The sequence below is a fragment of the Ictalurus furcatus genome, chromosome 23 (genome assembly GCF_023375685.1).
Source record: "Ictalurus furcatus strain D&B chromosome 23, Billie_1.0, whole genome shotgun sequence".
Lineage (NCBI taxonomy): Eukaryota > Metazoa > Chordata > Actinopteri > Siluriformes > Ictaluridae > Ictalurus > Ictalurus furcatus.
In genome coordinates, this window is record NC_071277.1 from 11,729,791 (window position 1) to 11,757,346 (window position 27,556).

The following is a 27,556-nucleotide window of genomic DNA, read 5'->3' on the forward strand; positions in this document are numbered from 1 at the left end:
GTAACCTTGATTATCTCTCCCAGTCTAGACCGCGTTTCCTGTTTATTGACTTCCGTTTGCGAATAAAGACTTTGATCTGTGATTACTTCTGCTTCTAGTCTCATTTTGTAACAGTTTGGCACGACACGAGGGTGTGTAACTGATGACAGAATTTTAATTTTTGGGTTAACTATCCCTTTAATGCTGAACACACAAAGAGGAAAAACACCTATGACAGGACAGGGGCGGAGACAGGACTAGAATCACAACAAAGGCAGGTGTCAAAACAAAACTACTTGATGAACACAAAGCTTAACAGGAAAGTAACGCTTGCTGTCAAGAAGTGAGCCACACACCAAGATATAGGTAGTTCATGACACTAGCCTACTTTTATTGAGTAAATATCCTTTGTTAAAAAACAGAGGCTGAAATATGTGGTGATAGATTTTCATAGAGCAGGGGTTGGGAACCTTTTTTCACCAAAGAGACATTTTTCTCAATTTTTGGTTAATGCATTTTATTTTATTTTTTCGAATGAGCCATTGCAAAAACCTTGTGTGTGTGTTGACTCATCCAGCACAAGAGACAAAAATCTGCCCAAGTTAGGCCTATATCCATGCTCTTTTCCCTCTCTATCTCACGTGCCATTATGACAGCGCAGTCTTGCACTGTTCAGACTAACAGGGGCATGTCTTTTATTTTCTGAATGATTTTCTCCTTGTTTGGGAAATCCACAGACAGTTCAGTTGCCATACTCAACATGCATGACTTTACATTATCCTCCATCAGTAAAATTTTTTCCTTGTCTTACAATCTCCAATGAGCCAACAAAGCTGGCAGCATTCAGGCTTCCAGTTGCCCCTGTCCACACTTGCAGTTTACGTTGGAGCTCCATGCACACCTTCCTTTGGCTTTACCCCACTGGGTACTTTGATCATAAAAGATCATGATTCCCAAATTCAATTCTAAAATACAATATGTATTGTGATTTATAAAAATGCATTTTCTCAGAAAAATGTATTGTGACAATTTATTATATTCAGCCATAGTACAGTGTATTTCCTTTGTTAAAGAAGCAGAGGCTGAAATATGGCATAATAAATTCCTCTATCTTCTACCACTTATATATCTTTTCTTTTTGTTGCTTATTATTTTATGTTCCTCAAGCTTTAGCTATTTATTTTTGTTTTCAGCGGTATTTGTCGTCATCGTGTTCCGATTATTATTCACAATATGAGACTTTTATTTTGACAAAATCCTATCAAATTCCACCCGGAAGGAAAATGGTCTAATCTGTTGCTCACGAAACAGTTGTTTCTGTTTTGATTAATCATTAGGTTACGACTGAAACAGAAACGAGGGTTTACGAACAGTAATTTTATTCAACCTCTGGCAGAAGCTGTTTAGTGCTGAAAATATCTCAAATCTGTTTTACGTTTCTGTTTTAGCGTATTAACTGGCTGGTGTTTTGATCTATCTCGTGGTTCAGGTCACGTTACATATAACCTGTCAGCATGTCTTACGCCGGGGCAGTGTGGCTTGCTGTTCAGGAGGACTTATACAGAGGTGTGTGTAGCGAACCGACTCCTAAAATTTTTAACAGCGACAGCAGTAGCAGTAGCAATAGCATGGAACCCCGCGCAACAGACAAGCTCAGCCACGAGTCAATAAGCCGCCTGGACATTTTCGATGATTACTTTTTGTCACAGTGTTTTCACTTCACTCGCCAGTGTCTAACTTTTATTGTGGACTGCATTAAAGCGCGCATGAAAAAAGACGTGTTTAGACCCAGTAGCGACGCCAATTCGATTGAAGCAATGACACTTGCGGCACTATATTTCTACGCGCACGGTTTCCTCCCCAGGAAAATCACAGCCGCATTGGGATTGGAGCACGCAAGTGCAAGCGACGCCGTCAACACCGTGTCTAAGGTGTTGGAAGACATGTGCACGGACTTCATCACTTTCCCCGGCACTTACGACGATCGCACGGGCGTTGCACAGGGGTTTAAATATATAAGTGGCATTCCAAACGTGGTGGGTGTTTTGGGTTGGTTACATGTCCATGTGAACCCTTCACCGGCTGAAGAGAGTCTTTTCCTTAACACCAGGGGTTACCATTCAGTAATGGTGCAGATCATAAGTGACGTGGATGGAAATCTACTGAGTGTGGAGCAGTGTTGTCCTGGGGGGACGCAGGAACAGGCCGTTTGGGAAAGCTCAGATATTTGTCAGGAGTTTAACAGACTTCAGCATGGTCAGACCTGGGTCCTGGGTGAGTAGATCAATTTAATACACAAATTGGACGTGCAGGGGTGTTGCCTGATCTGGTAAAGCTGCACACAGTACTTTGGGGACAGGCTTTCTGTGTGTGTTTGTGTGTGTTTGTGTGTGTGTGTGTTTGTGTGTGTGTGTGTGTGTGTGTGTGTGTGTGAGATATATATACATACACACACATATGATATAAATCTGTCTGTTTGTCTTTTTATTTATTTGTTGGTTTGTTTATGGTGCACACGGTGGCTTAGTGGTTAGCACGTTCGCCTCACACCACCAGGGTCGGGGTTTGATTTGCATGTTCTCCCCGTGCTGCAGGGGTTTCCTCTGGGTACTCCGGTTTCCTCCCCCGGTCCAAAGACATGCATGGTAGGCTGATTGGCGTGTCTAAAGTGTCCGTAGTGTATGAATGAGTGTGTGAATGTGTGTGTGATTGTATGCCCTGCGATGGACTGGCACCCTGTCCAGGGTGTACCCCGCCTTGTGCCCGATGCTCCCTGGGATAGGCTCCAGGCTCCCCCGCGACCCTGAAAAGGAGTAAGCGGTTGAAGTTGGATGGATGGTTTGTTTATCTATCCTCCCCGGCAAAAATTATGGAATCGCTACACTTAGAGGATGGTCACCCAGCTTTTTTACTTCGTAAGAAATAAACAAATCACAGACAGATATGAGACAAAAATAATTTTTGTTTAATATGTGAACATTCTGACTTCGTGAAACATACCTGAAACAAATTACTTTAAATTGTTTTAATTCATGCCATATTTTTTCCAGATCAAGTAGATGAAAAAATTATGGATTCATAAACAACAACAACAAAAAAATCACAATTAGTACTTTGTTGCTCCTCAGGCTTTTATGATGGCCTGAATTCTTTGAGGCATGGACTTCACTAATGGAAAACAATATTTTCCGTCAAGCTGGTTCCAATTTTCTCGAATAATGGTTGACAAATCATCCTTGAAGGATGGAGCCTTGTCATGGACCAATTTTCTTTATATATAAATTTGTATTAGGCCTTGACGATATGGACCAAAAGTATCTCGATATTTTTGGCCTGAATGGCAATATTATATTTATCTCGATATTGTTTATGTGGGTTAAATGCTCAGTTGTAAGCCAACTACATATAGATAAAGGTGTTTGTGACACCTCATAAGACATTGATCCAAATAAAGTGCAAATACAGGGTTCCTCTTCCTGTTTGAGAATACACACAGCTGTGTAAATATCAAAATGTAAATAAAAAATTACATAAATATATAAAACAAAAATAGTCACATCTCTGGCAGTATTCCATTCATCCATCCATCCATCCATCTTCTACCGCTTACTCCTTTTCAGGGTCACGGGGAACCTGGAGCCTATCGAACCTTCAGTTGTTAACACAATAACAGACAGACTGGAAAAAGTAAACATACAGGTTATCCTTTCCTTGATTCTAGGGATGGGCAATATGGACTTAAAACTATATCACAATATTTTTCTGGTATTTATTGTGATAACGATATCAGTGACGATATATATTTAGTATCATTCACCATTGTTTTTGGCTACAAGTGACAGCTGCATGCAGTCTTGAGAGCCTCAGAAACACAAACAGTGATCTAAAACAGAGGTTCTCAACCTTTTGTAACTAAATCCCCTCCCAAGCCTCCCCTATCATGTGGCATGCCAGCCCCCCCCCACCCCCATTGGAGGAGACCAGGTATAATGATTATCTATTCTATATAAAATCGATCTGTATATAACTTAATCTATAATCTGTTGTTTGATAGATAGATAGATAGATAGATTTTTTTTTTGCTTTTGTGTTTTTGTACTTTTTAAAATTACTTTTCATAACTTTTATGACCTTTATAAAAATATATAAAGGACAGGTATGGAACATGAATTATCAAAAATGTTTCTGAACACTAATTACTTTGAACAAGAGAACTAGGCTGTAATAACGTGTACTATTCTACGTGTAAAACATGTTGCATTCCATTCGCCTTGCATTCTAAAAACTTTCGCATATGAATTATGTAAATCGGGACAAAGGGCGCGTCTCCTTAGCCATGATGTTGTTAAAGCAATAAGTGGGACATGTGCGCTTGCTTCTTTTTTACATTCACATCTATGACCGCTGCCGTGTGATCAGTGGAATGTGCTGCTCTGGCTCTCAGCCTCTCAATGAACAGAGCAGATGCAGAGAGAGGTGTGAGTGCAGCGGGAAAGCAAGACCTTGCGCTTGCAGAACAGCACTGGCGACATTTGGAAAGTTGCTAAGGTTTGTCCAAAAAGTCACTAGGCGCTAAAAAAATCTTTATAAAATATGTTAAATGAAAAATATGCACATCTCTGAGAATACTTCTTCCATTATTTAACATAATTCAGCAATGTAGTAGGCTACTGCCTCTGTTATATCTTGCCACTTGGCACCTTTCTTTTCTTAGGGCACACCCTGAGTAAAAGAAGCTTGTGAAGAGGTTTGTTTTGGGGCAGAAGGCTTTCTAGTCTGGCTTGAAACAGCACAACCTCCACAAAGTTTAATACATTCTTTGTACTGTAGTTTATGTCGCTGTTGTAAATGGTGAAAGAGGTTTGTAGTGCTTCCAGCACATGTTGTGACATGTTTATTGCGCATGCTACATATTACCTTGCTCTGATGCTCATCCGATTTTTAAACCCGGACCATCTCCAAATGATTGAGCTATTGTTTTTCTTCTTACAAACCAGCTCACTTTTGCTATCTTACCTTGTGGTCGTGTCGTCCTCAATGCTGCGACAGAAAACGGGAGCAAGTGAGTGGGGGCGGGGTTACGTGCGGAGTGTGAGGGCGGAGAGACGCTGTTTGTCCAATTATATACGACTGAAAAGAACTCAATACACACAGACACACACATGTATGTGTATATATATATATATATATATACACACATTATATATATATATACATATACATATATATATATATATATATATATATATATATATATATACACACATATATATATATATATATATATATATATATATACACACACACACATATATATATATATATATATATATATATATATATATATATATATATATATATATATATATATATATATATATACACACATATATATATATATATATATATATATATATATATATATATATATATATATATATATATATATATATACACACACACACACATATATATATATATATATATATATATATATATATATATATACACACATATATATATATATATATATATATATATATATATATATATATATATATATATATATTCTCACTCTCTATATCTAGATCAAAGGTCATGATCATAAAAATATTTATAGTTATGTTAAATCGGGATCACGTACATTCCTGACACAAACGTTACCATACATGGTACGGCCATGTGTATTCCAGACACCCACACACGTTGCACACATGTTCTTTCTTTTCACATAGAATATGAAACTCTCTGAGGTAAGTCATAAAAATATATATAGTTATGTTAAATCTGGATCACATACATTCCTGACACAAACGTTACCATACCTGGTACGGCCATATGTTTTCCACCCACACAAGTTGCACACACATGTTCTTTCTAACACTCTGAGGTAGGTCATAAAAATATATATAGTTATGTTAAATCTGGATCACATACATTCCTGACACAAACGTTACCATACCTGGTACGGCCATATGTTTTCCACCCACACAAGTTGCACACACATGTTCTTTCTAACACTCTGAGGTAGGTCATAAAAATATATATAGTTATGTTAAATCTGGATCACATCCATTCCTGACACAAATGTTACCATACATGGTATGGCCATGTGTATTACACATCCAAACAAAAATATGACACACACACACACACACACACACACACGTGCACGTACAGACAAACGCATGCATATGAACCTGTTTATAAAAGTCGAGCATCCCTCTAGGTTTTATAATACTCTGTACTTAGAACAACGTGTGCGAGCTTACAACATGGCTGATGTTTGTCCTAACGTGCCGAAAAAAGCTCACCCTTTTTTGGGAAGAATAGAAAAAATGTTAGAACATGAAAAGATTCAATATTGGGTAATGTCAAACGGATGTACAGCCGGGTTTTTTTTTCGATGCAGAAAAAGGAACCGTTTTGCTTTTCAAGTTCTCGGTCCCGGGACACACGATCTTTCCTTTCACGTAGAATATGAAGCACTCTGAGTCAGGCCTAGGTCAAAGGTCAACACCGTAAAACCCCGTTCTGATGCATTCCCACACACACACACACCCCACACACACTAGTATGCATACGAACCTGTTTATAAAAGTCGAGCACTTCGAAAGTTTTAACATCGGCAAAGGTTCGACCGAATTTCCAGAGTCTATCCTTCACTACTTCCAGACACCATGGATTTCTCAGCAGGTAAAAATATGTATTTTAATCAATTAATAGTTAAATATAAATTGAAATACAATGTTTATGTAATTATCCAATTGGCAATGATATTGATATAAACTTAGAACTAATCTTTCTGAGTACAAAAATCATCATCCTTATCTGGTCATTATGTAATCTGGTACGATACTTTATCTAAGATTAAAATATTCATTACATTTATATTACAGTGCAAGACCGAGTTAAGCTCATCTGATTCTAGTGTATAGGTAATTAAAATTTGTCTCTTAGATCTATGTAATGATCTAAAATGGAAATGTTAAGTTATTAAAAGTATGTTTTACTGTTTTATAGACAGCTTGGTGATTTATTTCTGATGATGAGATTCCCGAAACAACCGCTCATGACCTTTTGAATCTGAGCTCCACACGCAAGTCATAACATAAAATTATAAATGTTTCATGCTGTAAAGTCTTTCATACGTGAATATAACATTGTTTGTATCATATTCAGAAGTTGAGGGAAACGTGACTAACAGTGCTTACGACGGAGATATTTCAGGTGAGTTGATGTATATTTTACCTTCTATTTACCCAGCACAAAAAATAAATAAATAAAAGCTCTTTCACATGTTCTGTGACTTATAGATACGAGTGATGCAATAGAAGACCAAGAGGAAATCATCTCGGAAACCGACATTCAACAAGACATCGAACTACAACAGATATGTGCAGTGTGGCGTGAATTCTTCGAAGCAAAGACTGATTTATTGGAAAACTTTGGACAGATTGATTATACACTTGAATCTGGTCGAGGTACAGATTTTATCCCTTTACTGTACAGCACGCTTGAAAATGTGAATAGATGTCTCTCAGTGAACATAAAGTTGATTAGAAAATTGTATGATAGATATGGCGCAGAAACGACTGAAATGCAGTTCGGATATAGAGACTAAAAAAAAAAAGAGAACCGAAAATTCTCCATTATCGCATGATTTCTTTTATGACGGAAACCAGAGTTTTTCAAATGGTCCATTATATCATGATTCGTACACACTCCTGAACCCATGTTTAACTGAAGCGATCAACCGGCTGAACGAAAGTTTAATTCCGTCACACCAAGTCGTTAGTGAGAGACCTAATCAGAGTCCAAATTACGACGTATCAAACACATCGGTGACGCCAAACGATATATTTTCTGAATTAAATCAATGTCTGTTAGAGTTACATGATAACCTAAATGAACACGGTCATTCAGTACAATTAAACCCTGATCTAATCGATGCAGTCAATCAGTTGAATGAAAATTTAAGATCGTCAGAGCAGAGCAATACTCAAAATGAAAACCCCAGCCGAAATTCCAGTCAAACTGTATCAAGTACGCCGGTGACGTCGCACGACATATTTTTCGAATTAAATCAATGTCTGCTAGAGCTACAAAATAACCTAATCGAACAAAGAGAATCTATGCAGATAAATCCATGTTTAATAGACGTGGTGAATCAAATCAATGAAAATATGTCATTATCTCCCGTTCAGAATATCGTCTCAACTCCAGAAAACGCTCAGGAACCTAGACCGTTATCTTCTCATGATATGATACACGAACTTAATCAAAGTCTTATGAGGATAAATGACAGTCTGGTTAACTTAATCGAAAACCCTGCCAATATTGCACAAAATTCGGAAAACGATAATGAGTACAACCGTCCAATGGAAAACATACACTCGCCTAATACCCAAGATTCCCAAATGGAAAACACACATTCGCCCGATACCCAAGATTCTCAATTGGAAAACATGCACTCGCCCAATATCCAAGATTCTCAAATGGAAAACATGTACTCGCCTGATATCCAAGTAGAGCAAGAGGGTGATGGATTAGATCCTAATATTAGAATAATTAATCGGGAAAGATTCAACAACACTGAGATTAGGAGAAGAGTGAATTTTTCTTCTATCGCGAACGTTGACAGCTTTGCAGATTTTTATAATTATGTTTTAGAGATTTTAAACAGTGTGATTGAAATCGCTAACAATTTAATTTCTGCTAAGGATGTAGTCACCGTTGAAATTAGAGGTGATACGATCAATGTTTCATCGCGCGTTCAATTAGACAATGGTGTCATCGATTTATGTTCTTTTCTGACCATGCTCGAAAATGCAATTCAGAGTAAACGTGAAATTTTTACCGATAATACCCTTGAAATAGTCGTCCAAATCGTCCGACCACCTCGGGGCGGTGGAATTAGAAGGAAAATAGGCCATATATTCAAATCAGAAACCATGCAGAAGAAAATGCAGCATCTATACATTTTTCACAACAGAGACAACATGTGCTTCGCCTTGTGTGTTAGCCAACTTTTGAATCGTGAAAAAAATGATTTTGAAACTGAACAAATCTCTAGAAACTTACAACACGATGTGGGATTATCCGTAAACACCGCGGTCAGCTTTGCTGACGTATCGAGATTTGAGAGACATTTGAATTGTGAAATCGTATTCGTACACTGTTCTGCTAGCAAAGCCGGATACTCTTTCTTTCAAACTAGCAAGACTCCCCACGAAAAAACAGTTTACTTGTTTTTACATGACAACCACTATTATGGGGTTAAAAGTATCACCGGACTTTTAGGAACGAGTCATGTTTGTCATTTCTGCCATTCCGGGTTTGACGTTTTATGGAAACATAAATGCGCTTATAGCTGCAACGTTTGTCACGACCCCGATTGTTACAAACACCCTAAGAATGTTACTAAATGACCGAGTGTCAGAGACTGTGTAGCTCACATTACTGTTTCGAGAGGCATAAAGCAAAGATTCAATCGCGCAAAGGCGAATATTCTATGTGTGAAACGGGATTCTACTGCGGTAAATGTAAACGTGTGATACGGGATAAACCTTCTAATCTTGAGAATCACGTATGTGCCCATTCGAAATGCATACTCTGTGGCCAAAAACTCGATGAGGATATCGAGCATAGATGTTTTATACAGAGGGCTAGGAAAGAAAGCGATAATACGGATTATGTGTTTTACGATTTCGAGACTAGGCAGGAAACAGGAACACATGTAGCTAATTTCATATTCTGTATTGATTTTAAGGGAGAGGAGTGGGTGGCTGAAGGGGATGATTGCGTCAGTGCCTTCTTTAAAAAGTTTCGGTGTAATACATACCACAGTTACAAGTTTATCGCTCATAACGCTAGAGGGTTCGATTCATACCTTTTGTTAAACCATTTAGTGAAAGAAGGAATCACACCCGAAATCATAGTGCAAGGCGGTAAAATTTTGTGCTTCATCGATACCGCGTTTCGTCAGTCCTACATTGATAGTCTATCGTTCTTACCCATGAAATTGAGTAGCATCCGAAAAGCCATGGGTTTTTCGGAAAGCAAGAAAGGCTATTTTCCTCATTTCTGGAACACCGTAGAACATCAGGATTACGTAGGGCCGTATCCTGACCCTAAGTTTTACGGTGTAGATGGCATGATGCCTAAGGATAGAGAAGAATTCTTTAAGTGGTACAGAACGGTTTCTGACAAAGTCTTTGATTTCAAGAAAGAGATGGCGGAATACTGTGTGAACGACGTAGAAATTTTGAGAAAGGGTTGTATAGCTTTCAGACAAGAAATTCTGGATAGTACAAAGGTCGATCCTTTTAAATGCATAACGATCGCATCTGTGTGCATGAAAATCTTTAGAACCAAGTTCCTGCGTAAAGACACTTTAGCTATTCCGCCGCTTGATAACTACATCACCACTCAGAAATCTTTCTCAACACCTTCCATACAATGGCTCGAATATGTTTCAAAAACGCAAAACCTACCCATTCGCCACGCGTTGAACGAAGGTGAAGTCAGGTTTGGTACCTATTACGTAGATGGTTACTGTGAGGAAAACCGTAAGGTTTTTGAGTTTCTTGGATGTTTTTATCACGGCTGTGAAAAGTGTTTTCCCTCAATGACCCCGCATCCTCTTACCAAATCAAACGCAACCTTCGGAGATATCCGTCAAAAATCGATGGAGAGAATTAAGAATTAATTCTCAATTTGCAAGTCACTCTGATGTGGGAACACGAGTGGAATGAAATGAAGAAAAACGACAATCTCGTGCTAAATTTTCTAAAAGACTTTGACTTTCCTGAGCGTTTAAACCCGCGAGATGCTCTTTACGGCGGTCGAACAAACGCGTTAAATTTGCATTATCTAGCTCAACCCGGTGAGAGAATCGATTATTTCGTCTTTACCTCTCTTTACCCATTCGTAAATAAGACAAAGACATACCCGATCGATCACCCTATCATCATTTATCGTGACTTTCGACCTCTGAAATATTACTTCGGTATCATTAGAGCAAAGGTATTACCACCTAGGGGTCTGTGGGCACCTGTTCTACCATTGTAAAAAGCAAACTCCTCTTTCCTCTATGTAGAACGTGTGCCAAACATCAGCTAAAACAATGCAATCATACGGCTCAGGAGAGAGCTCTTACCGGAACATGGGCATCTATCGAAATTGAGAAAGCCGTCGAAAAAGGTTACAAAATTCTAAAAGTGTTTGAAGTGTGGCACTTTCCTAAAAGGTCTGATAAGCTTTTTACGAGATATATTAAAATGTTCCTCAAGACCAAACAGGAAAGTTCAGGTTATCCGTCCTGGGTCTTTGATGAATCATCTAAACGTGAGTACATTCGCAAATATAAGGAGAACGAAGGGATTATGTTGGATCCGAAATTTATCACTGTTAATCCTGCCAAAGGATCAGTGGCTAAACTCGCACTAAATTCGTTGTGGGGTAAGATGTGTCAAAGACCAGACAGATCAAACACGACCTTAATTCGCGATCCTGCCGAGTTTTTACAGTTCATGTTCTCCGATATTTATAATGTGAGTCAGTTGTCTTTTTTGAATGAGAAGGTGGCGATGGTACAGTGGCGTTACGCAGACGAGAAATTGATTAAACCGCTAAATGCTAATGTATTCATCGGCATTTTCACTACAGCGTACGCTAGACTTGAGCTGTACAATTTGATGGATCGATTGGATCAGCGTTGCTTGTACACAGACACCGATAGCGTCATTTTTAAAAGTAAGGAAGGTGACTGGATGCCGCCCTTAAGCGATTACTTGGGTGGTCTTACCAACGAACTAGATGATGGCGATCAAATCGTGGAATTTGTAAGCGCAGGTCCTAAAACCTACGGTTACAAAACCATAAAAGGAAAAACAACCATGAAAGCTAAAGGCATTACTTTAAATTGTATCAATTCTGAAATTGTCAATTTGAAATCACTAACAGAACTGGTGGACGAGCGAGTGAAAAATCCGGATCATACCGGTCATCTCGTAACCACGCATAACCAAATCGTGAGAGATAAAAAGGGGTTTCATTTGAGAAACAAATCACAGTTGAAAAGGTTCAGGGTTGTGTACGATAAGCGTGTTTTATTATCTGATTTTACAACTCTCCCTTACGGATATTAAGACTATTCTTGTATATATGTGTATATAGTTTCTGTTGATGTGTTTTGTAAAGGAAAATATGAACGTGACTGCTTTTGACGCTAGGATGCAACTTCCCTTTTCATGTATCGTATGTGGACCGAGTAATAGTGGAAAATCTTATTTTATCAAAATGTTGTTGGAAAACTGTAAAGAGGCAATGTCGGTTGTTCCGGAAAACATTGTCTGGTGTTATACGTGTTGGCAGCCTCTGTATGATGAATTATTGACCAGAATAAAAATAAATTTTCTTCAAGGAATCCCTGATTCTTTGTGTGATGACGAACTATTTCCTCCAAATAAAAAAAACTTGTTGGTAATCGATGACTTGATGGAATCCGCCAGTAAAAACGACGAAGTAGAAAAGGCTTTTACAAAATACACACATCACAGAAATCTGAGCGTCATCTACCTCGTTCAAAACTTGTTTTTTCAAGGCAAGACCAGTAGAACAATCAACCTGAACACCAACTACATGGTTCTTTTTAAAAACCCTAGAGATAAATTACAGATCAGCATACTGGCTCGTCAAATGTATCCGGGTAACAGCAAGTATTTTTTAGAATGCTTTCTCGATGCCGTCTCTAGACCTTACGGGTATTTATTTGTTGACCTGAAAGCACAAACGCCAGAAGAACTTCGTCTCTGGTCAGGGTTGTTTCCGGGGGAGAAGCCGGTTGTGTATGTTCCGAAGAAGAAGAAAAAACTTTAAAGTATCGACAACAAATGTCTGAGCGATTGAAAAAAACCCTCCCATTGCTGTATTCATTACACAGGTCTCCATCCCGAAGGAGAAAGGATATATTACGTGATGCACCCACAGATCTCATCCTCAGCATATGTGAACTAGCTTTAAACGTGCTCAGGGGAAACATACCACTGACGACAAAACAGTATCGGGTTTTAAAAAAAACAAAAAAAATGGATCAAACTATTTGCTGATAAAAGAGCGTCCGTAGAAAGAAAAAGGAAAGTTATTAATCAATCCGGAGGATTTCTTCTGCCTTTACTCAGTGTAGCCATTCCTTTTATAAGCAGCTTAATCGCATCCCGCAACAATTAACATGGAGACTGCAGAGAAAATGTATTTAGCCCCTCAACATCAGATCGATAAACTTAGAAACATCGCCGCAGAGAAGGAAACCATAAGAAAGACTGTTGAAAACAACTTGGACGATGCAATACGAGGTATTTTATCAAGGACTGATCTGAACGAATACGATAAGGCGAAACTACGCGTCTGTGCTGCAAAATTGTTTAAACTTGGTTAATGTAGGAGAGCAGGAAACCGCTCAATTGACCCTGTCTCTACCTAAAATATCGGAAAGCAAAACGGAAGCAGCGGTGACCGAACCACCCAAAGACGAGATCGTGCAAGAGGTCCTCGCTAACATTTCTGCTAGAAACAAAAACGCTTCGTACGTTATGGAAAAACTTTTAAAAGCCGGTGCTGCGTGGAACGATAGCGGTGAATTTATTTTTAAGGGAAACACTATCAAAGGATCTCACATGGTGGATTTGCTTAAAAATCTCATGGCCCCTCATCGAGTATCCGACGAACGGAGGCCTTTAGGTTGGAAAGAGTTCTTACAGACAGTAGCCAACCTAAATATACCCTTTTCAGCAATACCTAATGGTGGTGTTCGACGCAAAATATCTGACATAAAAAGATCTAAAGATATCTCTCATCTTGTTTCCCCACCTAAAAGCAAAGACTATGAACCCGAACCAGTTTTCAAATCCCCCGTTTTTAACCGTTCTGACTGGTTTGGTTTTTGAAATGACAAGGGACAAAGAATGTTATGTTATGTTACCCTTTATTTCAATAAAATAACTTTTGTTTAACATTTTTCTTGTGAAGCATCGTCATTTAACATTCCACTACATAAGCAAATGAAACATATCTAGAGAGTTAACACATTGTACACATGTAATTGAATGCTTTTTATTTACTCTAGGGTACATTTTTTTAACAAATGACACAACAGTGTTATCATTTCTATTTAAATATTTGCTATACATAGACATAATATGGTTAAATGAATAACCTTTAGCTTTGTGACACAGAAAAAACACACAGTGTTGCCCGCAGCAAACCGACGTAAAGTTTTGAACTTGTACAGGGTTATATTTTATTTTGCAACAGTTCTTTGTCAAAAAATAATGAATCGATCGAGGAAAGAGTTCGTAGTCTGGAGGGTTTCCGTACGCGTCAAAAAATTCTCCTGTGTTTTCGTCATTAAGGCATAACGCTAGCCAGTGCTCACCCGGCATGTGTCTCGGATGTGTGTTTACGATGAATAAAGCTGGAAACTTTCTCAGAGTACTTGTAGGTAGCTCGTCACAGGCCATCATGCCATGAAATATTTTATCTATTTCAGGACAACTTCTCATAACCTCCGTTAGTTCTCTGGTATCCATGAGTTACTGGTAATCGATGAGCACGTTTCTTCGATTGTTTATTTCTAGAATGCTGTCAAAACTGGCGTACACGATTAGATTCACCGTGCTCGGAAGTGGTTGACGAAATCTGAGTTCCAATCGCATATTGCCCGATTTTATTAATGACAAATGCTGCCCACAATCGTCATCGGGATTCAGGTTGAATGCGAATAAAGTATATCCGTTCAGGTACTCTTCTCTGTTTATCGACAAAGCCTGATCTTTCAGCTGCTTTCCTGATGCTAAAATTAAAGAATGGAATTCATGGACCACGTTATCGGACTGAAAAACAGGCTGAAACGGCTTTGCAGGATATTGCGTACCATCTACGTACAGCGCGATAAACTCTGCATCGTAATGTTTAAAATTAAAAGGGTTTTTATTGTACGACCCGCTGAAGGCATCGTTGTCTACCATCCCAAAGATAATGGTTTTAGGTAAGGGGCCGAGGAAAAGGTTCTCTTGTGAACAAATGCGGCTCCCTGCAGCTAGACTGAAGGTCTTCAAACAGACTCTTTCGATCGGATACTTGGCTGTGGCGCTGAGAAGTGCTTGTCCGTGACCGATTTTTACAGACGGTGAGACGGTTACTTTCTTCACAAAAAGAGAAGCGTTGAGTATTTTCAGATTGAAATTTGAATTTCCTTCCTTTATCAAGCAGAATTCAGCTTTGCTGTGGACCATTTTAATCCTCAAATCGATACCGTTCAGTAAAAGTTTATCCTGAAAAAATATATCCGAGTGAATGTGTCCAATCAGGTCGAAGGTGTTGCTTTCAGCACTGAAACTGGCCCTTTTTTTTTTGAGACCTTTGTTTCGTCCGTCCGGGTCTGTGGCGTCCATATGCCCCGCTGTGTCTTTGTAGAATAGCCCGGTGCAAAATTGTGTTTCCAGTGTATCTTTTCCATAGTTGATAAGACTTTCAAAGGTAGCATGGTATGGGTATGTACTGCTAGATTGAGAAATAAGACGATCCCCGAGCATGACATCCACTTGTGAAAAAAGTGAGGCTACGGGGTAGTTAACGACCCCAACCTTTGCATCGTTAGCTATATTGGAACCGTCGGGGTTCACGATTTTACAGGTCAGATGTAAAAAAGTGTCGTTCAAGTCGAGGTAATCCTCCCCGTTTCCAGCCACGTAGAACTCCAGGGGCCCGTTGTCCGTAAGAGCGGAAAGTGGAGGTATTTCGACATAAGTGTACTTTTCGATACTCGTTTGGGTATAAGGTAATGTGAAAATATCCAGTTCTGTCTTGGTACACTCTGAGGATAGACTGTGTAAGAACGCCATGATGTTAGAAAATGTTCAGCCGATTTCTCTTGTGAGGGTGCCTGTTGCCTCTCTGCTCGGTCTTTTTCACACTGGTCTTGATTTTAGTAACCTTACGTCTTTTATTAGGAACCACGTGTCGACGCCCTGGGAGCCTTTTAGATTTTTTACGTGCAATCAACGTAAGCCCCGATCCGTCTTGATTCTGAGCTTGTGTCTTGCTCATAATGTTGCTGAATACGTCGCTTACGAACCCTTTAGCAGCTGTTTTTAAATGAGGCTTTGCAATAGCAAAACCCCTTTTGAGGAACGGAACTGCCATTCTAAAAAGACCCTTGAACAGTCCTCCTAGCCCCAACCCATACATGGTGGGGGCGCCTTGAAACCCAGGAAGACCATTTCCAGCCTGGTGGACGTAATAACCCACGTAGGTCTGCGGATTAACGTAGCCCCTATCCATCATTTTACATACGGAACGAATGTTTAGCGGGTCTAAAGTGTAGTTTAGCAATAAATTTCCCGTAACTAAAAGGTATAGGCTTGTTCTGATCCGTTTTGACTTCGATTACTATATCGGTAATGTGGTTCTTGGTGAGAGGTACGTAATGCAGCTTATCATAAGTAATTGTGACGACTTTGTTGTTTTCACCCGTTATATGTACGCATCTCAGTAACGGGGCAAAACTGTCACCAACTCGTTGATACTTGATAACGTCTGTATATACATACATCGTGTAAAAGCCTGCGTGAATATCAGCGGGGTTAGGCGCGTCTGGTTCTCAGGCTGTTATCGGAACTCCGGGGTTCATACCGAGCATATATGCTAATTTTCCATTAGCTTTGAACGCAAAATGTTTTTGGGATACGATGCGTATTTTATTTTTCATAGGGTTATAGAATAGCCCTATTCCGAGTTCCAATTTCTTTATGTTGTTGTTGATTTCACTAACCACTTCATCGATATTTTTATAATATCCTGGAGTGATATTAAAGTTACTGTTTTGTGTTCTCTTTCCATCCCTCTGAATAATATGACACATACTGTCTTCCTCCGTTAACGAGTACCAACTCTGGATATATTGAACCTCTACGAGCGAGACTTCCCATATTCCGTTCAAATCGATTGGTTTGGCGAATTTAGTAGTGTAGTGCGCGATCTTATTATTAGGGTAGATATCCAAAGACGCATTGCTTGGAAGGGTCACAAAGAATCCACACTCTTCCATGGTTTAATGAATATAGTTTTCAGTTTTGTTCATGGCGATCCTTTTGTTATGTTAACTACGTCTTCGACCGGAACCCAGGAATTAAATTTATCGGGCCAACCCACCCATTTCACCAGGCAGACTTTTTTCTGGTTTCGGGTCTTTTCAGACAAGATTTTCTCAATTTTAAACGTCTTGTCCTTACCGATAATGATCTTTTGTAACTCGGGTTCATAAAATGTTCCCTCAGTTTTTTCACCATCATAGTCTTGTAATTTATATACTGGGGGATCTCTCGGTATCCGTTCGGAGATTGTAAAATATTCATCCGTAAAGTTTTGCTCGTATCCTTTCTCAAACTGTCTTTTTAAACGAGAAATTCTAACGATATCACTGACTTTAAACTTGAAATTTAGTTTCTTTAATTTAGGTGATAACAGTCCGTAGAGGGTTTTAAATACTCTGAAGGAATTGGCTTCGTTGACCTCGGCGGGTTTCATTTTGATGCTGGAATGGTAATTGTGATTGTACGCTTGAATCAAATCCTGAACTATGTCGATGTATTTTCTTGTGTTAAAAGCGGTAAAATATCTCCACATCCTGGTCTTTAGCGTTCTGTTGAACCTTTCACACACCGATGCTTTTTGCCCTGTACCCGTAGCAAAGTGAATAATGTCATGTTTTTTCATTACTGTTTGAAAATTTTTGTTAAAAAACTCCTTCCCTTGATCAGTTTGTAGTTTTTTGGGGACTCTACCTTCATTTAGAATGGAATCAAAAGCTTTAGTTACCTCGAGTCTGGTCTTGTTTCGTAACACACGTACCCAGGCATATTTGGATAAAATATCTATACACGTGATCATAAATTTCGCGTTGTCGTTACTCTCTGACAAGTTGCTCATATTGACTAAATCAGCTTGCCATTGTTCATCGATGTTCTTCACAAAAACCTTGTTTCTTTTAAACTTTGTAGATACTGGTTTATGTAGACTGTATGCATCCTGCTCTGCTAACCAGTTTTTTATTTCAGTATCATTAGCTGTTTTACCTATTTTCTCAACAATAGCTCTTTGCAAACTCTCAACACCACCGTACGAACCAGGTTCTGACGGTGTATAATATATATTCTTCATCAATCGTTCAGTCATTTCGAGTGTCAAGACAAGAATGATCAAACACCGGTGTAGATTAAGCATTTATCTCAGAACACGTGAGCTAGGTATTACATATTCAATCAAAGTAACATTTTCCATTCTAAACAATTTATGTCACACGCAGGTTTAGATACATGCTTAGTTTTACATTCAAATGTTTCAGCAATACATATAAAAAACTTGATACACACCGATGTGTTAAGGACACACGCTATTTACGAATGTCTTCAACATTTTTGTTTTAATTGGCTTCAGGCTTTTCTCGCAGTCAGAATAGACGTGGCTTGTTTTGAAGTTTCCCATGTATGCGACGGTTCAGCGGGTTCCAGAGATGAGTGAAAGGTCCAGTAGTCCACAACGTCTTCGCACACTTGCTCGTTGAAAACGTCTTTGGTTTTCTCCTTGACCTCATTCAGCACGGTTTTGATGTGAGGCTCGTCTTGCCATTCACACACGGTGGCTTCAGCGATACCTTGAATTTTTTCCAGGGAAGGAGTGTGTTTGATTCCACACAGTTTCAGACCTCTTGCCAATGTGTATTTGAACCACGGTTTAAACAGTTTTTTCAGCAATCTGTAGGTGTTTAGGTGTAGATAGTACTCTTCAGGTTCGAACAAACACGCGTGTTGGAGTTGACTCGGGTGATCGATCGCACAGCCGTGGCAGTTGTCCTTCAGATCTTGTTGGATAACTCTGTCCAGCAGTTCTCCCATAACAGCACGTATGATGGTTAGCACAGTGTTGGTTATACACCCGTCGGCTTCATCGTTCGTTGTCAGATAGGTCAGATTTCTTTTTCCTAGGTTTTCACCGTCTTCAAAACCCGAACTGGTCACATCATCATCATCATCATCATCATCATCATTATACAGGGTTGCATCAGAGTTGTAGAAAACGGGGTTGAATTCACAAGACATATTGCTGGTTGATGCTCAGAATACTTTGACTCGATATGTGTTCAGACTCATTGATATAGCGTGTGGGAGGAGTCTTGGGGGAGGTGGAGTTTCTGATCAAGAGTAGTATATTGACGATCTCAGAAGAAGACATCTTCTAGCCTTACATTTATTTGCATAATTTCTTTGTCTCTTCCAGTTTTTTGGAATAATTCATCGATTTGATGGAAGTAGCATTGCAGATCGTGCCAGCTGGTTCGGTCATACCGTACTTCACAATTCTCTTTGTTATCAGGGGCGTTGTCACCGGTTAATACAGCAGCACAGTGCAGTGAAACCTGGTTCTTGGAGAAATTTGTTGCTCTGATGCGGTATTTGCATTGAAGAGATGTACTGTTCCATTTACGTCTGTACGCATCCGGGGAAAAGAAGTCCATTCTAACAATGTAGTCAAAATCCTTGCACCATTTTCTGAACTTTTTCCAGTCACCTTTGTTAAAAGTTACGTTCTCTGTAGCACGGCTCCAGTGGATGTGTCCCGGGACCAAGAACTTGAAAAGCAAAATGGTTCCTTTTTTTGCATCGAAAAAAAAACCCGCCTGTACATCCGTTTGACATTACCCAATATTGAATCTTTTCATGTTCTAACATTTTTTCTATTCTTCCCAAAAAAGGGTGAGCTTTTTTCGGCGCGTTAGGACAAACATCAGCCATGTTGTAAGCTCACACACGTTGTTCTAAGTACAGAGTATTATAAAACCTAGAGGGATGCTCGACTTTTATAAACAGGTTCGTATGCATACGTTTGTCTGTACGTGCACGTGTGTGTTTGTGCGTGCGCGCGTGTGTGTGTGTGTGTGTGTGTGTGTGTGTCATATTTTTGTTTGGATGTGTAATACACATGGCCATACCATGTATGGTAACATTTGTGTCAGGAATGGATGTGATCCAGATTTAACATGAATATATATATTTTTATGACCTACCTCAGAGTGTTAGAAAGAACGTGTGTGCAACTTGTGTGGGTGGAAAACATATGGCCATACCAGGTATGGTAACGTTTGTGTCAGGAATGTATGTGATCCAGATTTAACATAACTATTTATATTTTTATGACCTACCACAGAGTGTTAGAAAGAACATGTGTGCAACGTGTGTGGGTGGAACACATATGGCCGTACCAGGTATGGTAACGTTTGTGTTAGGAATGTATGTGATCCAGATTTAACATGACTATAAATATATTTTATGACCTACCACAGAGTGTTAGAAAGAACATGTGTGCAACGTGTGTGGGTGGAATACACATGGCCGTACCAGGTATGGTAACGTTTGTGTCAGGAATGTATGTGATCCAGATTTAACATAACTATATATATTTTTATGACCTACCACAGAGTGTTAGAAAGAACATGTGTGCAACGTGTGTGTGTGGAACACATATGGCCGTACCAGGTATGGTAACGTTTGTGTCAGGAATGTATGTGATCCAGATTTAACATGAATATATATATTTTTATGACCTACCTCAGAGTGTTAGAAAGAACATGTGTGTGCAACATGTGTGGGTGGAATACACATGGCCGTACCAGGTATGGTAACGTTTGTGTCAGGAATGTATGTGATCCAGATTTAACATAACTATATATATTTTTATGACCTACCTCAGAGAGTTTCATATTCTATGTGAAAAGAAAAAACATGTGTGCAACGTGTGTGGGTGTCTGGAATACACATGGCCGTACCAGGTATGGTAACGTTTGTGTCAGGAATGTATGTGATCCCGATTTAACATAACTATAAATATTTTTATGATCATGACCTGTGATCTAGATATAGAGAGTGAGAATATGTACCTTTTTGACCTTTGACCTATACCTGTCAAAACTATGGTTACATTATATACAAACTATTTCTCTCTTTTATGTGTGTATATATATATATATATATATATATATATATATATATATATATATATATATATACACATACATCTACATTATATATATGTGTATAATGTATATATATGTGTGTGTGTGTGTGTGTATATATATATATATATATATATATATATAAATAATGTATGTGTATACTGTATCTCACAAAAGTGAGTACACCCCTCACATTTTTGTAAATATTTGATTATATCTTTTCATGTGACAACACTGAAGAAATGACGCTTTCCTACAATGTAAAGTAGTGAGTGTACAGCTTGTATAGCAGTGTAAATTTGTTGTCCCCTCAAAATAACTCAACACACAGCCATTAATGTCTAAGCCGCTGGCAACAAAAGTGAGTACACCCCTAAGTGAAAATGTCCAAATTGGGCCCAATTAGCCATTTTCCCTCCCTGGTGTCATGTGACATATTAGTGATAACAAGGTCTCCGGTGTGAATGGGGAGCAGGTGTGTTAAATTTGGTCTCATCTCTCTCACACTCCCTCATACTGGTCACTGGAAGTTCAACATGGCACCTCATGGCAAAGAACTCTCTGAGGATCTGAAAAAAAGAATTGCTGCTCTACATAAAGATGGCCTAGGCTATAAGAAGATTGCCAAGACCCTGACACTGAGCTGCAGCACGGTGGCCAAGACCATAAAGCGGTTTAACAAGACAGGTTCCACTCAGAACAGGCCTCGCCATGGTCAACCAAAGAAGTTGAGTGCACGTGCTCGGCGTCATATCCAGAGGTTGTCTTTGGTAAATAGATGTATGAGTGCTGCCAGCATTGCTGCAGAGGTTGAAGGGGTGGGGGGTCAGCCTGTCAGTGCTCAGACCATACGCCGCACACTGCATCAAATTGGTCTGCATGGCTGTCGTCCCAGAAGGAAGCCTCTTCTAAAGATTATGCATAAGAAAGCCCGCAAACAGTTTGCTGAAGACAAGTAGACTAAGGCCATGGATTTCTGGAACCATGTCCTGTGGTCTGATGAGCCCAAGATAAACTTATTTGGTTCAGATGGTGTCAAGCGTGTGTGGCGGCAACCAGGTGAGGAGTACAAAGACAAGTGTGTCTTGCCTACAGTCAAGCATGGTGGTGGGAGTGTCATGATCTGGGGCTGCATGAGTGCTGCCGGCACTGGGGAGCTACAGTTCATTGAGGGAACCATGAATGCCAGCATGTACTGTGACATACTGAAGCAGAGCATAATCCCCTCCCTTCGGAGACTCGGCTGCAGGGCAGTATTCCAGCAGGATAGCGACCCCAAACACACCTCCAAGACAACCACTGCCTTGCTAAAGAAGCTGAAGGTGAAGGTGATGGACTGGCCAAATATGTCTCCAGACCTAAACCCTCTTGAGCATCTGTGGGGCATCCTCAAACGGAAGGTGAAGTTGACATCCTTGATGTTGTCATGGAGGAGTGGAAGAGGACTCTAGTGGCAACCTATGAAGCTCTTGTGAACTCCATGCCCAAGAGGGTTAAAGTAGTGCTGGACAATAATGGTGGCCACAGAAAATATTGACACTTTGGGCCCAATTTGGACATTTTCACTTAGGGGTGTACTCACTTTTGTTGCCAGCGGTTTAGACATTAACGGCTGTGTGTTGAGTTATTTTGAGGGGACAGCAAATTTACACTGTTACAAAAACTGTACACTCACTACTTTACATTGTACCAAAGTGTCATTTCTTCAGTGTTGTCACATTAAAAGATTTAATCATATTTACAAAAATGTGAGGGGTGTACTCACTTTTGTGAGATTCTCTCTCTCTCTCTCTCTCTCTCTCTCGCTCTCTCTCTCTCTCTCTCTCTCTCTCTCTATATATATATATATTTATATATAATGTGTGTATATGTATAATTTTAATAGTATTTATGCACATTTTTTTATGGATGCACAAAAAGAACTGAATTCTGAAAAAGAACTACAGTCCTAAATTAATAATAAAAACTCATTTTCACTGCACCTTGTGGTTTCTGTTACTCACTGTCTTTAGACATATTATTTTACTTGTTTACTTTTGATTAGGGTTGGACGATATGACCTAAAATCAAAATTTCGATGAATTGAACATTTTACCTCGATTACGATTAATTAACGATTATTTTGCTTTTGGGTTTTTTTGTTTTTTTTTGCCCTCATAGTTTACTGACAAGGTTTGTACTGTAAATATGCTCAACTATTAAAGGTGGGATTTTTTTTCCTAATCTAATTTTTTTTCTAAGCATGCATTTCTTATCTTATTATAAAATAATTGAAGGAAACACAAACTATATAAACTATCATCCTACTTGGTCAGAGATCAGATGTGGCTGCAAAGTGCAGACTTCAGTTCAGCAGCTACCTTTTTACGACGTTTTGTACATGTTGGCCAGCGCAATTTGGGGAAAAATATGGTTGCAATGGCATGGTAGTGTATGTTCTGTGGAGAGTTTTACCGAGGTGTTCAAACCCACTGCGCTCCACTGTAGCTATGGGAGCTATATCTTTCACAATGTAGTAACAAATGGTGTCAGTTATCTTCTTGAATCCTTTTCATACTGTATAGCAATTTTTTTAGATGCTTGTGTTATCGACACCTGCTTTGTGGAGGCACTTGTTGCTGGGCGCTTGTCAGTCTCTCTTTTTCTGAGCCATGCACTGTTCATATTCAGTAACGTGATTCTGTTCCGAGTGTTGAAACAGATTGGTGGTATTACCTTTGGTTGCTGAAATGGTTTTTCTGCAGTGTTTACATTTAACGTCATTTTGTTCGGTGTCTTCTTTACTGAAGCTAAAATGTGTACAAATGAGGGAGACAGTGTTTTTCTTTGGTACAAGCTGCTCCTGTTGCTCAGTTGACTCGGTGTTTGAGTCTGCCTCCATGTTGCTTCCATGCTAAGATAAGATAGGGGTGATGTGGTCATACTTTCTGGTTCTCATAAGGACTCTTACAGCTGCATTCTGGACTAACTGGAGCTTGTTTATGCTCCTACTGGAACATTCAGACAGTAAGGCATTACAATAATCTAGCCTAGAGGTGATGAAAGCATGAACTATTTTTTCTGCATCATGTAGTGACTTTATATTTCTTGTTTTAGGAATATTTCTGAGATGAAACAAGGCTATCCCAGCAGTGTTATGTACATGAGCGTCAAATGAAAGACTGGGGTCAATAATCATACCAAGGTCTTTTACTGCTGCACATGATTAAACAGAAAGGCTGTCCAGAGTTACTATGTAATCAGAAAGCTTACTTCTAGCTGCATGTGGTCCTTGTACAAGTACTTCTGTATTGTCAAAATTAAGTAGAAGGAAGTAAATAAGCATCCAATGTCCTTTACACATTCCTCAACTTTATTAAGCTATTGTCTGGCTTTGCTGATACATATAACTGTGCATCATCAGCATAACAGTGGAAGCTAATTCCATGTTTACGAATAATTTGACCCAGAGTTAGCATATATAAAGAAAAAAGCAGTGGGCCTAAAACAGAACCTTGTGGAGCACCAAACTTTACCTCGGTATACATGGAGAAGTCACCATTTACATCTACAAACTGATAAATATCGGTCAAATGAGACCTGAGCGAGGAGAGGGCTGTTCCCTTAATGCAACAGTCAGTGCGTTTACATGGACAACAATAATCCACTATTAATCCGATTAAGACAATACTCTGATTAAGAAACTACCATGTAAACAGCAATTTTTAATTACCTTAATCCGATTAAGGTCATACTCGAAGTAAACACAAGTACTCCTTGCGACTAAAACTGGAGTACTCCTGTTTTAGTCGCATTATCGACGTGTATTACAGACATGTAAACACCTTAATTACATTATTAACATCGTGTGAGAGTTTTCACCACATTTTGCGACAGGACACGATCACACACGGCAGTTTTATGTTTTACGGCAAAAAAATACTTGCCTACTATAGGCCTGTAGTGGGAAAAATACATGTATCTCGGCTACTATATGGACGGTAAGTACGCGATTTGGGACGCAGCCCACGGCTTCAAGCAGTTGTCTATTAGCACATATAGCATGACAAATAATTAACTGCACTTAAAGTGTTCGTAAAAAAAAATTAAATAAAAACACCATATACGGTACCATAACGAAGACGAACTGTATGTTGATACGTGAAATTCTGGAGGGACGGCGTGGCGCGATGACGTAATGATGCGGGTTGTTAATCTAATTATGTTCTAAAACATGTAAAACGGGAACATGACAGGAGTATTCTAAAAGCGACTCATGTAAACACCTTAATCACATTATTATCTTACTCAGAGTAAGGTCAATAATTAGATTACTGCTGTCCATGTAAACATAGTCACTGTTATTGCCTTTTCTGCATAGGCCTGAATTGTTTTCATTTGGTTGAATATTGTTATATTTGGTTGGATATTTTCATTTGGTTGATGGCATTTTTATTTTTACTTATCCTATATTTTGGGTACAATTTTATTTATATTTTGCTTCTACCAGATGATGCACTTTAAGGATCAGTCTAATTTGATGCAAAGATTTGTACATTAGCAGGAATGTACCACAACATGGAGGTGAAAGCAGTAGTCTGTTTATTTAAATGTGAAAGTGTGTGTGTGTGTGTATGTGTATATATATGTATGTGTGTGTATATATATATATATATATATATATATATATATATATATATATATATATATATATATATATATATATATATACACACACACACACACACACACATATTCATGTGAAAAATAAGTACACCCCATGGAAATTGTTGGCTTTTCATGACATATTTGGATAAGCAAACATTTGATCATCTACTGAAACAGTGCCTATTAATGAAGTTGATATACTTGAACAAAACCACAAGGAAAAAATTTCTTTTTCAATAATTTATTCAACAGAAATATCAATAGATGTAATATTCTCCTGTGGAAAAAGTAAGTATACCCTTGGCGTCAGAAGCTAGTATTGCCCTCTTTAGCAGAAATAACAGAAATAATGCATTTTGCATACTTTTCCACCAGGCTTGCTAAAATTTTTGACCACGCTTCCAAGCAATATTCTTTCAGTTGCAAGATGTTTGAGGGTTTTCTTGCATGTATTGGCCATTTTAAACAGTTCATCTGTCCAGAGTACATTATTCCAAAAGGCCTGGTCTTTGCCTGTATGCTCATTTGCAAATTGTAGTCTTGCAAAGTCTATTTTCTGGCACACTTCCTATGCAGGTTAAATTTGTGAAAACTCTTTCTGATTGTAGAAGCATGTAGTTTGACACCAACAGTTACTAGCAGATCCTGTGATTCAATTTTGGGGTCCTTTAAATTTTGAGACTTCTTTTAGCATCAGATGATCTGCTCTTGGGCTGAATTTGCTGGGATGGCCGGTCCTGGACAGTCGTTTGATATCTGTGCCACTTGTAGATGATTTTCCCTACAGTGGAATGATGCATTTCAAATAATTTGGAGACCTTTTTAAAAAAAAACTTGCCAGACTCATAGGCATCCACAACCCTTTTTTTATGTAGGCCTTACAGAACTCTATAGATCTTGGCATGATTATAGTCATTTAGCCCTCAATGAGCTATATAATAAAATGTCACTGCCCAACCATACATCAACACTTTGTGATTTTATGTACAGCGCTTTGAGAAGCTGCTTTAAAGGCGCTTTATAAAATAAAGTTTATAATTATTATTATTATTAACATGACTGACTAGTTGAATGTTAACTGCCCCACACCCCCACACCCCTCCTTCTAGTCTGACATTCTAGCTCTTTCCACTTCGGTCACTTACACGCTGTCCTCTGAATGTGGGGGACAGGCGGTTTCTTTAATGACTTCATGTCTTCATAGTCCTAACTACTTAATCAACAGTACATCATGACACAACATTTTTAAATATGCGTATGAATTTCAAGACGTGGTTAAAGAGGAATTATTGAATGAATGATAACTAACTTAGCTAGCTTATTAAACAGAAAACATTTTTTTAGGGCTGTTAATTCCGTTAACGAAAATTACTGTACCACTGTCATTTTTTTCATTACACTGACACAGGCTGTCACTCTTATTTTTGCTGATAGTCAAAAAAGGCAAGAAAGAGAGAGAAGAGTTTGGAGCAGAGAGAGACAGTCAGTTAGGCATAGTTGGGCAACTACAGTCCCCACAGTATGTCTCATCCATTTCCACCACTGGCTAGACTAGATTGATTGAAATGTTAATCAATAATAATTGTATGGCTATACATGTCACCAGTTTTCATTAACTAAACCTAGACTAAAATAAGACCAAAATGTCCAGACTTTTAGTCAACTAAAATTTGACTTAAAATCATAGAATTTACCATATTTAATCAAACTTATTAAGGACATTTGACACAGGAATAAGACTAAATAAAAAAATAACTGACAAAATTAACTACTTGAAAGCCCAGGGCAGGCAACACCACAGATTAGGGATGTCACGAGAACCGATACTTCGGTACCAAGTCAGTACCAACATTCTTAAAA

The 27,556-nt window shown here is 38.7% G+C and overlaps 1 protein-coding gene and 1 long non-coding RNA gene across 6 annotated transcripts in view; both read left to right on the forward strand.

Moving 5' to 3' along the window:
* Positions 1–1,263: 1,263 nt before the first annotated feature.
* The window catches only part of si:dkey-197c15.6 (putative nuclease HARBI1), a 64,769-nt gene continuing 38,476 nt past the window's right edge, over positions 1,264–27,556 (forward strand). For all 3 annotated transcript variants that reach the window (XM_053611273.1, XM_053611271.1, XM_053611270.1), the window contains exon 1: positions 1,264–2,253. In XM_053611273.1, coding sequence (XP_053467248.1) covers positions 1,494–2,253 — 760 coding nt within the window. In that variant the 5' untranslated portion in view covers positions 1,264–1,493. The remainder of the gene's footprint in view (positions 2,254–27,556) is intronic.
* Positions 5,553–7,588, forward strand: LOC128599558 (uncharacterized). 3 transcript variants are annotated; one of them, XR_008384433.1, is made up of 4 exons: positions 5,553–6,675; positions 6,879–6,917; positions 7,003–7,209; positions 7,296–7,588. It is a non-coding gene; the product is annotated as an uncharacterized LOC128599558 (long non-coding RNA). The 3 variants fall into 3 exon arrangements; XR_008384432.1 differs by having other exon boundaries at positions 5,553–6,917; XR_008384434.1 differs by lacking the exon at positions 6,879–6,917.